This window comes from Tachyglossus aculeatus, chromosome X1, assembly GCF_015852505.1.
Source record: "Tachyglossus aculeatus isolate mTacAcu1 chromosome X1, mTacAcu1.pri, whole genome shotgun sequence".
NCBI classification, from domain to species: domain Eukaryota; kingdom Metazoa; phylum Chordata; class Mammalia; order Monotremata; family Tachyglossidae; genus Tachyglossus; species Tachyglossus aculeatus.
In genome coordinates, this window is record NC_052101.1 from 58,690,307 (window position 1) to 58,703,363 (window position 13,057).

Below are 13,057 nucleotides of genomic sequence, written 5' to 3' on the forward strand. Positions count from 1 at the left end.
TCTTACCAGAACTTTAAAAAATACCTATTTCTTCGTCTCTGCTCATAGTCACCTTGACATTTCTTCTTAAACCTACAAAGTCAACATAACCTTTCACCTGATTCAAATACAAAATTTAAAAATTCCTCAAGGACATCTTTAGTAAACATTTTGAGCATCAGTGTAAGCATGCACTGTCCTAAACCTGCATGAAACTATCTCCGTGGATATAACAGACAAATTGCCTGCCCAGAATGAGCTTGCTGTCTAGAAAGGGAGACAGACATTAATATAAATAAATGAAATTACATATACATAAGTGTCTTGGGGCTGGGAACGGGGATGAAAAAAGCAAGGAAGCAAAGGCAGCACAAAAGCGATTGATCTCTGTGAATCAATGAGGATGGTGGGGGGAGAGGGGGAGATAATGTGTGTTATTACGCCTTCCTCCATCAGTCCCCCCACCTCTGGGCATCTTCTGCACTGGTCACATATTCCCACCAATTCCGTCATAAGCATAGGTGCAACCTGTTTTCCACTGCCAACAGTTACCAAAAGGATCCCGCAGAATTCATTCATTCAATCGTATTTATTAATCAATCAATCAATCAATCGTATTTATTGAGCGCTGTGTGCAGAGCACTGTACTAAGCGCTTGGGAAGTACAAGTTGGCAACATATAGAGACAGTCCCTACCCAACAGTGGGCTCACAGTCTAGAAGGGGGAGACAGAGAACAAAACCAAACATATTAACAAAATAAAATAAATAGAATAGATATGTACAAGTAAAATAAACAGAGTAATAAATATGTACAAACATATATACATATATACAGTGCTGTGGGGAAGGGAAGGAGGTAAGACGGGGAGGGTGGAGGGGGGACGAGGGGGAGAGGAAGGAGGGTGCTCAGTCTGGGAAGGCCTCCTGGAGGAGGTGAGCTCTCAGTAGAGCCTTGAAGGGAGGAAGAGAGCTAACTTGGCGGATGGGCAGAGGGAGGGCATTCCAGGCCAGGGGGATGACGTGGGCCGGGAGTCGACGGCGGGACAGGCGAGAATGAGGCACAGTGAGGAGATTAGCGGCAGAGGAGTGGGGGGTGCGGGCTGGACTGTAGAAGGAGAGAAGGGAGGTGAGGTAGGAGGGGGCGAGGTGATGGAGAGCCTTGAAGCCGAGGGTGAGGAGTTTCTGCCTGATTAAGCGTTTTCTGTGTGCAGAGCACTGTACTAAGTGCTTGGGAAAGTACAATACAACAATCAACAGATACATTCCCTGCCCACAATGAGCTCACAGTCTTGGGGAGTGGGGGTGGGGGGGGAGACAGACATCAATACAAATAAAATTATTGATATATACACAAGTACCGTGGTGCAGGGAGTCAGGTGGGAAGAGCAAATGGAGTGGGTGATGAGGAAAGGTGGGGCTTAGTGTGGAAAGGCCTCTTGGAGATGTGCCTTCAATAGGCCTTTGAAAGGGGGGAGACTAATTGTCTGTCAGATTTGAGGAGGGAGGCCATTCCAGGCCAGAGGCAAGATGTGCCTCTCTTGTCTTGTCTGTGCCTCTCTCCTCTTGTCTCTCCCCACTTCAATCCATACTTCACGCCACTGCCCGGATTGTCTTTGTCCAGAAACGCTCTGGACATATTACTCCCCTCCTCAAAAATCTCCAGTGGCTATCAATCAACCTACGCATCAGGGAGAAACTCCTCACCCTCGGCTTCAAGGCTCTCCATCACCTTGCCCCCTCCTACCTCACCTCCCTTCTCTCCTTCTACAGCCCAGCCCACACCCTCCGTTCCTCTGCCGCTAATCTCCTCACCGTGCCTCGTTCTCGCCTGCCCTGTCGCCGATCCCCGGCCCACGTCATCCCCCTGGACTGGAATGCCCTCCCTCCCAACATCCGCCAAGCTTGCTCTCTTCCTCCCTTCAAGGCCCTACTGAGAGCTCACCTCCTCCAGGAGGCCTTCCCAGACTGAGCCCCCTCCTTCCTCTCCCCCCTCCCCCCCATCCCCCCTGCCTTACCTCCTTCCCTTCCCCACAGCACCTGTATATATGTATATATGTTTGTACATATTTATTACTCTATTTTACTTGCACATATCTATTCTATTTATTTTATTAATATGTTTGGTTTTGTTATCTGTCTCCCCCTTCTAGACTGTGAACCCACTGTTGGGTAGGGACCGTCTCTATATGTTGCCAACTTGTACTTCCCAAGCGCTGAGTACAGTGCTCTGCATACAGTAAGCGCTCAATAAATACGATTGATTGATTGATTGATGTGCGCCAGGGATTGGTGGCGAGACAGGCGAGATGGAGGCACAGTGAGAAGGTTAGCACCAGAGGAGCGAAGTATGGGGGCTGGGTTGTAGAAGGAGAGAAGCAAGGTGAGGTAGGAGGGGGCAAGGTGACTGAGTGCTTTAAGCACAATGGTGAGGAGTTTATGTTTGCTATGCAGGTGGATGGGCAACCACTGAAGATTTTTGAGGAGGGTGACATGTCCTGAAAGTTTCTGTAGAAAGATAATAGTAATAATAGTATTTGTTAAGTGCTTACTATGTGCCAAGTACTGTTCTAAGCGCTGAATAATGATGGTATCTGTTAAGCACTTACTATGTGCCAAGCATTGTTCTAGGCGCTGGGGTAGATACAGGGTAATCAGGTTGTCCCATGTGGAGCTCACAATTTTAATCCTCATTTTACAGATGAGGTAACTGAGGCAGAGAGAAGTTAAATAACTTGCCCAAAGTCACACAGCTGTTAAGTGGCGGAGCTGGAACCTCTGATTCCCAAGCCCGTGCTCTGTCCACTAAGCCATGCTGATTCTCTAATCCAGGAAGTGAAGTATGGACTGGAGTCGGGAGAGACAGGAGGTTGGGAGGTCAGCAAGGAGACTGATGTAGTAATCTAGGAGGGATAGGATGAGTGATTGTATTAACGTGGTAGTGTGAGCCCGTTGTTGGGTAGGGACCGTCTCTATATGTTGCCAACTTGTACTTCCCAAGCGCTTAGTACAGTGCTCTGCACACAGTAAGCGCTCAATAAATACGATTGAATGAATGAATGAATGAACTGAGAGGAAAGGGTGGATTTCAGCAATGTTGTGAAGGTGGGACAGATAGGATTGGTGACGGATTGAATATGTGGGTTGAATGAGAGACAGGAGTCAAGGATAACTCCAAGGTTAAGGGCTTGTGAGACAGGAAGGATGATGGTGCCATCCTCAGTGATGGGAAAGTCAGAGAGAGGACAGGGTTTGGGTGGGAAGATGAGGAAGCTCTGTTTTGGACATGTTAAGTTTAGGGTGATGGGAGGACACCCAAGTAGAGATGTCTTGAGGGCAGGAGGAGATGTGAGCCTAGAGACAGGGAAAGAGATCAAGGGAGAAGATGTAGATTTCAATATGATGGAAGTTGAAGCCATGTGAGCAAATGAGTTCTCCAGCTGCTCAGGTGACTACCGGGTTCAGAAAGCGATTCTCCGGAAGCGAAAACCCGGATTTGCTAATAAATACCAGAGCACAAAAGAGAGGGAGTGCTTGGCATTTGTCTGCCACTTGTCTGCTATGTGACCTGGGGCAAGTAACAACTTCTCTGTGCCTCAATTATCTGGGGATTAAGACTGTGAGCCCCACGTGGGACAACCTGACTTTACCTTGTATCTACCCCAGTACTTAGAACAGTGCTTGGCACGTAGTAAGCGCTTAACAAATACCATAATTATTATTATTATTGGCATCCTATCACCTCGAACCCTGGAAACCTCCAAGTACTGCAGAGTGTAGGACCAGGATGGCAAACAATGGCAGCAGATAGTGGGAATTCAGCAATGCCAGGGGATTAGATTACTGTCCCCTTGGAACTCCTTCAATTCCATCAGACCCAGCTCTCCCCATTTTCAAAGGCTTTCTAATAATTGTATGCTCCGTGAGAGCAGGCATGCATCTACCAACTCTAAATTTACTGTACTCTCTTAAGTGCTTTGTACAGCAATGTACAAATGTACTTGGGAGAGTAAGCGCTCAGTCAACACCCTTGAGTCAAAAGGTCATGAGTTCTAATCCCAGCTCTGCCACTTGTCTGCTGTGTGACCTTGGGCAAGTCACAACTTCTCTGTGCCTCAGTCACCACATCTAGAAAATGGGAACCGAGACTGTCCCATGTGGGATACAGACTGTATCCACCCCAGCGCTTAGTACAGTGCCTGGCATATAGTAAGTGCTTAACAAATACCATCATTACTGATTGATTGATTGATTGCCCCTAGGCTCTCAGCTCCCCCAGAAGGGTGGTGGAGGGCAAAAGGGATATTTTAGGTGAAACCATGAGCCCTTAGCTTAGTCAAATCAATCAATTGTATTTACTGAGCACTTCCTGTGTGCAGAGCACTGAACCAAGCGCTTGGGAGAGTACAACAGACTTGTCAAACATTCCCAGCCCACAAGGAGCTCAACCTAGCTGCGCCCAGTTTCCACAAAATGTTGAAAATCCCTGCTCTAAGAAGGTCATGGAGTGAGTGCCATTGGGGTAAAATAGGACAGTATGTGACAATGGAATTTCAGTTTAATGCACTGTGTTTCTAATGTCTAACAATGCTAGTTCAAGGGGTACCTTGCTTTAAAATACCATTTAAGAAAATAAACTAACATTTTGCCAAAGGATCAAGAATACTACAAATATTTTCACTGTTCACAAGCACAAAGATCTTATCAGGCTTCTCCATTTCTCACAGTACGGACTTGGAATTCTCCAGCACCCAAATTAACATACCCTGGAAGTGCCTTACCTAGCTGCAATATCTGGATCGTATCCCTTTGGGCCTTGGTCACTAGCTTGAAGTGTCGGTAAAGTGGATAACATAAAACTCTTCTTCCAAAGGCAACGAGGACATCGTGAACACTAGTCCAACTCTGTAAAAGGTGATTAAAATTATTACCAGATAAAACACTTGATAACATAACTACAATGAGCCCTCGAATAAAATAAAGGGTAGTTTTAAAGGAGAGCTTCTCCAGAATTGTGGAACGTGCCTCAAAAATACAGAAAACTCAGAGATCCAAAGATCAGCAATTCAACATCTTTTCAGCTCTACACCAGACAGGTGTGGTCAAGGTTAAAAATAATCCACCTTCTGCCTTGAGTCCAGGGCTGTGGAGGAAGGCAAGGAGTGGGTGGGAGGTGGGAAAAGAATGCCAGAGTTCCCTTTATTACTATGAGGTGGGTTCACGAGGTACTCTGTGCTGGGACCACAGTGATGGATGGTGAATTGGATAAAGCACAGGCCTGGGAGTCAGAAGGTCATGGGTTCTAATCCCGGCTCTGCCACTTGTCTGCTGCTTGACCTTGGGCAGATCACTCAACTTCTCTGTGCCTCAGTTACCTCATCTGTAAAATGGGAAACGAGAATCTGAGCCCCACATGGGACAGGGACTGTGTCCATCATGATTTGCTCCCCAGCGCTTACTACATTGCTTGGCACATAATAAGCACTTAAATACCATCATAATTATTATTATTATTTAGCCTGGCTCTACTCCGATTCAGACAGTCTTGTTTCTGGTCCGAAGTGTCCACCTGGATCAGAAATGGGACATCCTGACTCGCAGATATTATCTCACACACACACACACACACACACACACACACACACACACGTATGTATAGAGAATATATGCAATACATAGTTGTGTGCAGAACCATATATCTTTTTAGAAATCTAAGTTCATGAGAAATTTTATTAGAAGTTTTGAGGTGAAACATTTGCATGCATATTACAGTGAAATAATTTCAGCCTCTATTGTTCCCCATACAAGAGCAATATATTACACCCATCCCTTAATACTATATGTATATAAGAGCCTTAAAAAGCCTTTAAAGAATAATACAAAGTAAAAGCACATGGTATTAATAGATTGCATGTGTATATATGAGAACAAAAATGACTTTTTTTGGCTTTCAGGATATTGAATATTATGGATGAGGATAAAGATCTCTCTAGCGAAGAATGTTCATTGTCCCCCTTTATGAGAAAAGAAAACCCATCATTTGTTTAATGATGCAGGCGTGGGTCATTTAAGGCATTCTTAAAAGTGATTTACTTTTTAAAAGAAACTACATTACTGTCTTTTAGGAAACGTGTTTCATTTTAAACTGGCTTGTACACTGGTATACGGCTTTAAAAAAAAATCTAATAAAATACTGACCTAGACATGAATAGAACACAATTTTATGAACTATGAATTCCCTTTGGTTGCAGTGATTTGCTAGTGATACAATATGATGAGCAAAACACAAAAAATCATCTCATTTTAGAAACAATAGTACTAAGCTATATTTGCAAAGCATGTCTGCATTTCTATAACCATGGAAAGAAATGCATTTGAGAAAAATGTCTTACAAATTATTTAAATCTTTACATTCTCATAAAGACACTCATTTGCACATATAGATAGAACCTCACAGTTAGTAGCATCATGTGAGTATAATGGACAAAGACATATATATTTTAAACCTACTGAAAATTTGTGTAGAGAATTAAAAGTTGTGCAAATGGTAATGACAATATTAAATACCTTTAAAAGGCTAGATCAACTTAATGAGAAGTTTGATATTGCAAAGTAATTTCAGTGACAATGACTAAACTCGGCAGAATGCAGTCATGAAAAAGTGGCTGTTGAATTTTCACCCACTGCCATAAAAGGCTTTTGGACTTTATAACCCTCTAAGTTGTGAAATAGTTGTTTTTAATTACTTATGACTCGATGCTTACAAAGAGCAATAAAAAGTCCCAATGGCTACTACAAAATTTAGTGGGTGAATTTAGCAACCTGAATTTCCTTTGGTAAAAGTTTTAGTTTTGTTTTTTTTACTTTTGGGGCCCAAAAAGATCACAAACACACAGGTGATTTTAAACCTACTGTATGATGATCATCTAAGCATGCTTTGAACAGGAAAATAAACTGCAGATGAGGTCTGTTGAAGATTTTAATTTTTCTTAAACAGCAGCCCCAAAACTAGAGGTTTCTTGGTCATTTTCCAAGCAATTCACAAAAGTGCTTTCAAACGCTTTTGATGAGCAAGTCATCTCAATGCCCATTTCTTCATTCAGTTGGCCAGTGTAAAAATAGTCTCAGGATTTCTGCTGAAGTATCCTACACAAATATTTTCTGTAATTTTCCACAGAACAAATTATACGATCTACGTATGCTGAGTAATACTTACAAAGTCACACAATTCATACTGTTAAGGGATTTTTCACATCTGTCCCCTATTCTCTCCCAATCACAGGACCTAACAATTTAATATTGGGTTACAAATACCATAACCAGATTAGAATTTTTTCAAGGGCTAGAATCATTTTTTCTTTTTTTGGAGGGGTCGGGGGTGCTGGTACATTCCCCAAGGGCCTAATGCAAAGTTCTGCACACAGTAAGCACTCAATCCCGCTGATATTGATTAAAAAAATTTTTTTCCAGTTTCCCGACCGCTTATCTCTTCCACCTTTTAGAAGGTGGATTGCCACACTGGTGGACTGTACTCTCCCAAGGGCTTAGTACAGTGCTCTGCACACAATAAGCACTTATCAATACCACTAATTGATTGATCAATCAATCAGGTCACTCTGCTTCTATAACTGTTGAAAGGTTCCCAACTGTCTATCAAATCATCCTAAAATTTCTGATCACGGGCTCTGAGGTCTTCTGACAATCAGCTCCTTCGTTACCTAAATTGCCCTGATCCCCTGCTGCACCTTTGTTTAGATATTCCACTCCAAGTCAACCAACCTGTCCCATGTAATGCCTGGCCATTCAGCTTTCCCCACTTACTCAGCATTGTGTGGCGATTGTGATGGTCTTGTTTCACTATTTCAACTGTAAATCCCTGGAAAGTAGGGGCTGTGTCATCTTTGTGTTCTCCATCACAGCTGGTGCAGTGCTCTCTCAGTGAGCACTCAAATTCTGGACTAATGACCATTACCCACCCAGGATTAACTCTCCCCTACCTCCAACAACACATTCTTTCACACTGCAATATCTTCCCAATCCTTTCCAAAAAACCTATGATCATCTCCCACTCCCCACCCCTTGGACCCGCTTAAAACCTCGCTCAAGTTGTGCCTCCCCCAGCAAAACTTTTGAGCCCAATCCAATCTAGTTCCAGATGCCCCAAGGACTCCAGTAATCGTTCATCATCCTTCATTTTTCCCATTACCTAGAATTCTTAACACTTGCTCTACAGCTCTTGCCTGTATGTATGTCAAGTCTATTTGTGCCTGCCCCGTCTCACATAATTGTTGGCGGCTTGAAGACAGAGACCCCATCTTCTATATTTCTTTAACTCTCCATTCCATTTCATGCACACAGTGTTCTGAAAATGAGCATTTCAAACAAACACTTTCTGTCTGGCAAATTTCCATGGTAAAAACATGGAGTTTATAAAATAAGACTACTACAAAAAAGTTTAAGGAATGTGTTGAAAGACCTAAAGATCTTACCTCAAGCCAACTCAATGTTGAACTCAGTTTTCTGATGTTCCATGAGGATTCAACCTTTATGAAGTTGGGGAAGATAAATAGTTTTGGTCTTGTATGTAATCTTTTAAACCCAAAGCAAATTTAAGTTTTAATATATAAGAGCGAACAATTACAAGAACACAACAGTCCAGCATGAACGGCTTATTCCTTGGGCAATATCCTTCCACATCTGTCTAAAAAAATAGGCCCCCAGCACCTAGGCTTCATTGACAGTGAAAACACCAAGGCCTGGATGAGACAGGGTTGAGAGGCTGGACCTCTGACCTTAAAGGTTGGGGAAGTGTGTGAGGTCGAGAGATTGGAAAGAAGTGCGTGGGCCCACGGGGGGAGGGACCTGGGGACATTTGGAGTGTGGGACAGAGCACAAAGCTAGGCCAAGTTCTGGGGCATGGCTTAGTTTCCAGACAGAAGAAGAATGTGGGGGCCTGAAAGTCATGGCAAAAGAGAATTGGAGTCCAAGGTTATCATCCCCAAATCCCTCCATCCCTAACCTTCATTTTTTTTTTTTTTTGAAATCCGTGTCATCCATCCCTACAACCCATTCCAATTACCAGTTATGGTCATCTACGGCTTCCCTGCTCCACCTTGGCATTTATGGGTGGAACTCTCACAGCTTTCACGCTTTCCTGTTTCCTTATACTGGTCCTCGGGGCATTTCGACATCCAAATAGATGTTCCCCATGACCCCTTTAGTCACTTGCTTCCTCTAACTTCTCAACTCTGCAGACCTCCTGTTCCACCTCACCTCAGTCACTAACCAACTTGGATGCATGCCAGATTTCATCATCACTCGTCACTGGGCCATTTCTAACCTCATCAACCCTTGAATACTACAACCACAACCTCCTAATCTGGCTTCTCTCCCCACTGCACACAAAGCCTGCAAAACTGATCTCTTTCCCAGACAGAACCCCAATCTCTAGACCCCCTACCTCTCCCAGGCCATCATGACCCAAGACTAAGCTCCTTGCGAACAGGGAATTATGTCCGTTTACTGCTACAGTGTACTCTCTTGAGCGCTCGTACAGTGCTCTGTGCACAGCAAGTGCTCAATACGGCTGACTCCCTTCTCAACCTCCCCTCCAACGATGGACAAATGCACTTAGTCAACACCCCCATCTCCTCTGAACCCCATTCCTTTGCCCACTTCTTCCTCCGTTGATCTCCCACCTCCAACCCCAGTTGTGGATAATGCCCAGGCCTGGGTCACTTTGACAGCATTCATTCATTCATTCAATTGTATTTATTGAGCGCTTACTGTGTGCAGAGCACTGTACTAAGCACTTAGTACAGCACCCTTCCTTCATTCACGGGCTTTTGCTGCCAAGCACTGTTGGTGGAAATCCAAATCCAAAAATTCAAATTCAGCCTCTTCAAATTCATCCTAACTATATCTCTGCCCTCTCTTCCGGGACAGCCATGTTACATCTCCTCCCTCGGACTCCCGCATCCATGACCCCTGGACCTTTAACTCTCTTCTGAGGTGCCCAGTGTCCTTCTTGGCCCGATTACCCTGCCAAATATTTTGACAAAGTCGAAACCATAAGGCATGAGCTTCCCAACTCACTTCAATCCCCAATATAACGCTCATCCCTCTCAGTTTTCTCTCAAAAGATCTCCCACCTGCCTTCAGCATCTATTTCCACCACTTCTCACCTTCTAAAGACAACTGCACCCACTCTTCTTCCCCTACCCTGCAACTTCAATTTTTAACCACTCATCACTGAGTGCACTTTCCCCTCTGCCCAAAAACACCCCCAGGTCTCCCCAATCCTTACACAAAACAAAAAACTGCAACGGATCCCACTGCATGCTCCAACTATCACCTCTTCCTATCCGAACTCCTTGCATGAGCTGTATGTGCCTGCTGTCTGCACTTTCTCTCCTCCAACTCCCTTCTTGATCCTCTACAATCCCATTTCTTCCCCTTTCGCTCTGAAACCGCTCTCTCGAGGGATCACAGTAAGAGAAGGAAGGAAAGAAAGGCACCATCCAAATCAGATGGAAATGCAGAGGCGGGATGAGGAGGATGGTGGATTATGGCTATGAGTAGTTGTAGAGGCTGGTAAAAATCAATGACATGGGATTCAAAAGAGGAGAAAGAGAAAAAAGGAATGGGGCCTTGAGGAACAGGCCAACTCCTCCCCATTTCCCAGTGAGCTGAGAAGAACGAGAGAAGATGAGGTCCCGCTTGAGAGAGTTTAGTGGGGAGAAAGTGGTCAGGCAAGAGCTTGATCTTGGTGATTGATGGTGAGGAGACAGAGTGAGCTGGTGAGGAGGCGATCAAAGATTATCACCCATGAGGATGTTCGCCCATGAGGGAGGGAGGATTCCACAGACCACAGAAGAACAGAGTTGTGGGAGATGAGGGAGAGAAGAGACAGGAATGAAGACATAAAGGATAGCTGTGAGATGCCAAATAGTGTTTTGGGGGGAATGGAAGATCTAGGAGGAAGATCAGAGGAAATAGGAGCGAGATGGGGCAGCGGAGGAGGCAGAGAAGAGAGGGCAGACCACTAGCACAAGTTCCTCCTTCCCTTGGGTAGTTCAGCTCATAACTACTGCAGTCTCAGCTCCTTTAAGGGAAGGAATGGGAGGAGGAGGGTGGATCTCCAGGTGGTGAAGTGGACAGAAGACAGGGTCACCATCTGGTTGCTCTGACAAAACCAGATTAGCCGCGAGGCAGCGGCTTCCGCTACCCAGGATGCCACCTCACTCCCATCGCCCACAGCTCTGTCTCTTGGGAGGGAAAAGCTCTGGCCACAATGACCTTGGCAGTGGTGGGGTCAACTTCCCCTCTCTCCCCTACACTGGTGGGACAGCCTCATCCTCTCAATGCCTACAGGTGCCGGATTAGGGTGGTTGCCAAAGTCAGCAGAAGCAGCGTGGCTAAATGGTTAGAGCCCGGGCCCGGTAGTCAGAAGGACTTGAGTTCTAATCCTGGCTCCAACCCATGTCTGCTGTGTGACTTTGGACAAGTCACTTAACTTCTCTGGGCCTCAGTTACTTCATCTGACAAATAGGGGTTAAGAGTGTTCGCTCCATGTGGGACAGGGACTTGTAATTAACTTGTATCTACCCCAGACCTTAGAACAGTGCTTGGCACATAGTAAGTACGTAACAAGCACCAGAATTATTATTAAGTCACAGAGGTCCCTTTTTGAGCCATGATAGCCACTTCCAACACCAGAAGAGCTGAGATAGGCTGTGTATCCTGAAAGGGAAAAACCTTATGAAAGGCTGAAAACATTTCCTTTAAGTTTCTGTCGCCCACTGAAAAAAATTATACCACAGGTTTGTCACTGTTCATCTTTTATCATGTAACTGCCTGGAGACATAAAAGTTATCTGAACCTACTGGACAATATTTAGAAGAGTCACAAAGCGAGAGAATGTTAGTTTGCCACTGGAAAGTTCCGTAGAGACCTGCATAGCCAAAAGGTACTTGACACAAGGTCTGAGTATCCACAGCAAAAATATGGGTTCTACCCAAGTAGGCAGATTCTCTGCGGTATGGGTGGAATGCCTACAGTGGAGGGTTGGTTATGTGTCTCCTAGCAGGATGCATTAGATGATCTATACCTCTGGAAGAGTTAGCTTGTTGTGGGCAAGAATTGTCACTGTTTATTGCTGTGCTGTCTTTCCCAAACTCTTAGTACAGTGCTCTGCACACATTAAAAGATTATGAGAAGCATTATGAGAAGCAGCATAGCTTTGCGGAAAAAGCACGGGCTTGGGAGTCAGAGGTCATGGGTTCTAATGCCAGCTCCAGCACTTGTCAGCTGTATGACTTTGGGCAAGTTACTTAGCTTCTCTGTGCCTCAGTTACCTCATCTGTAAAATGGGGATTAAGACTGTGAGCCCCAGGTGGGACAATCTGATTACCCTATATCTACCCCAGCGCTTACAACAGTAAGCTTACAACAGCACATAGCAAGCGCTTAATACCATAATTATTATCATTATTATTATTAAGCACTTAATACAACTGAATGAATTCAATCGTATTTATTGAGCACTTACTGTGCGCAGAACACTGTACTAAGTGCATGAATGAAAGGAGCATAGTCATACCAGTTTTTGTTGTGGTCTGCCATCATCCTCCGTTACCTCAGATTACCCACCAGATGTCTACTCAATACTGGAAGCTAAGAGGAGTCATAAGATCACTAGGCTACTTTCTTAGTTGGGGCCTTTCTGTTTGCACTTTTATGAACTACCCACATGACTATACGTCTTACTAAAACTTCATTTAGAATCTGTATATACTTACATTCTTCTCTCCTTCAGTTATACACATTTCATAGGAATATGCCAAAAGAATGTCAACCAAACTAAGGTATACTTGATGATGTGCTCCCTTATCCAACAGATGAGATTTATTTGTGAAATTTCTCAGCTGATATTTCTCCTCTTCAGAAAAAGAAACTAAAAAATAAAAAAACATTAAAAATTCAAGGATTTACCTCAAAAGAGAATACTCATCTCATTAGAACATTCAAATTGGTGAATGACTTAATTAGTAATTTCACAAAGATTAACACTCTAATAA

General features: G+C 44.2%; 1 protein-coding gene across 1 annotated transcript in view; it reads right to left on the minus strand.

The window, feature by feature from the left end:
* The window catches only part of SHQ1 (SHQ1, H/ACA ribonucleoprotein assembly factor), a 162,644-nt gene that overhangs the window by 106,839 nt on the left and 42,748 nt on the right, over nucleotides 1–13,057 (minus strand). Inside the window, 3 exon segments of the mRNA XM_038772974.1 lie at nucleotides 4,760–4,883; nucleotides 8,468–8,521; nucleotides 12,779–12,933. Coding sequence (XP_038628902.1) covers nucleotides 4,760–4,883; nucleotides 8,468–8,521; nucleotides 12,779–12,933 — 333 coding nt within the window.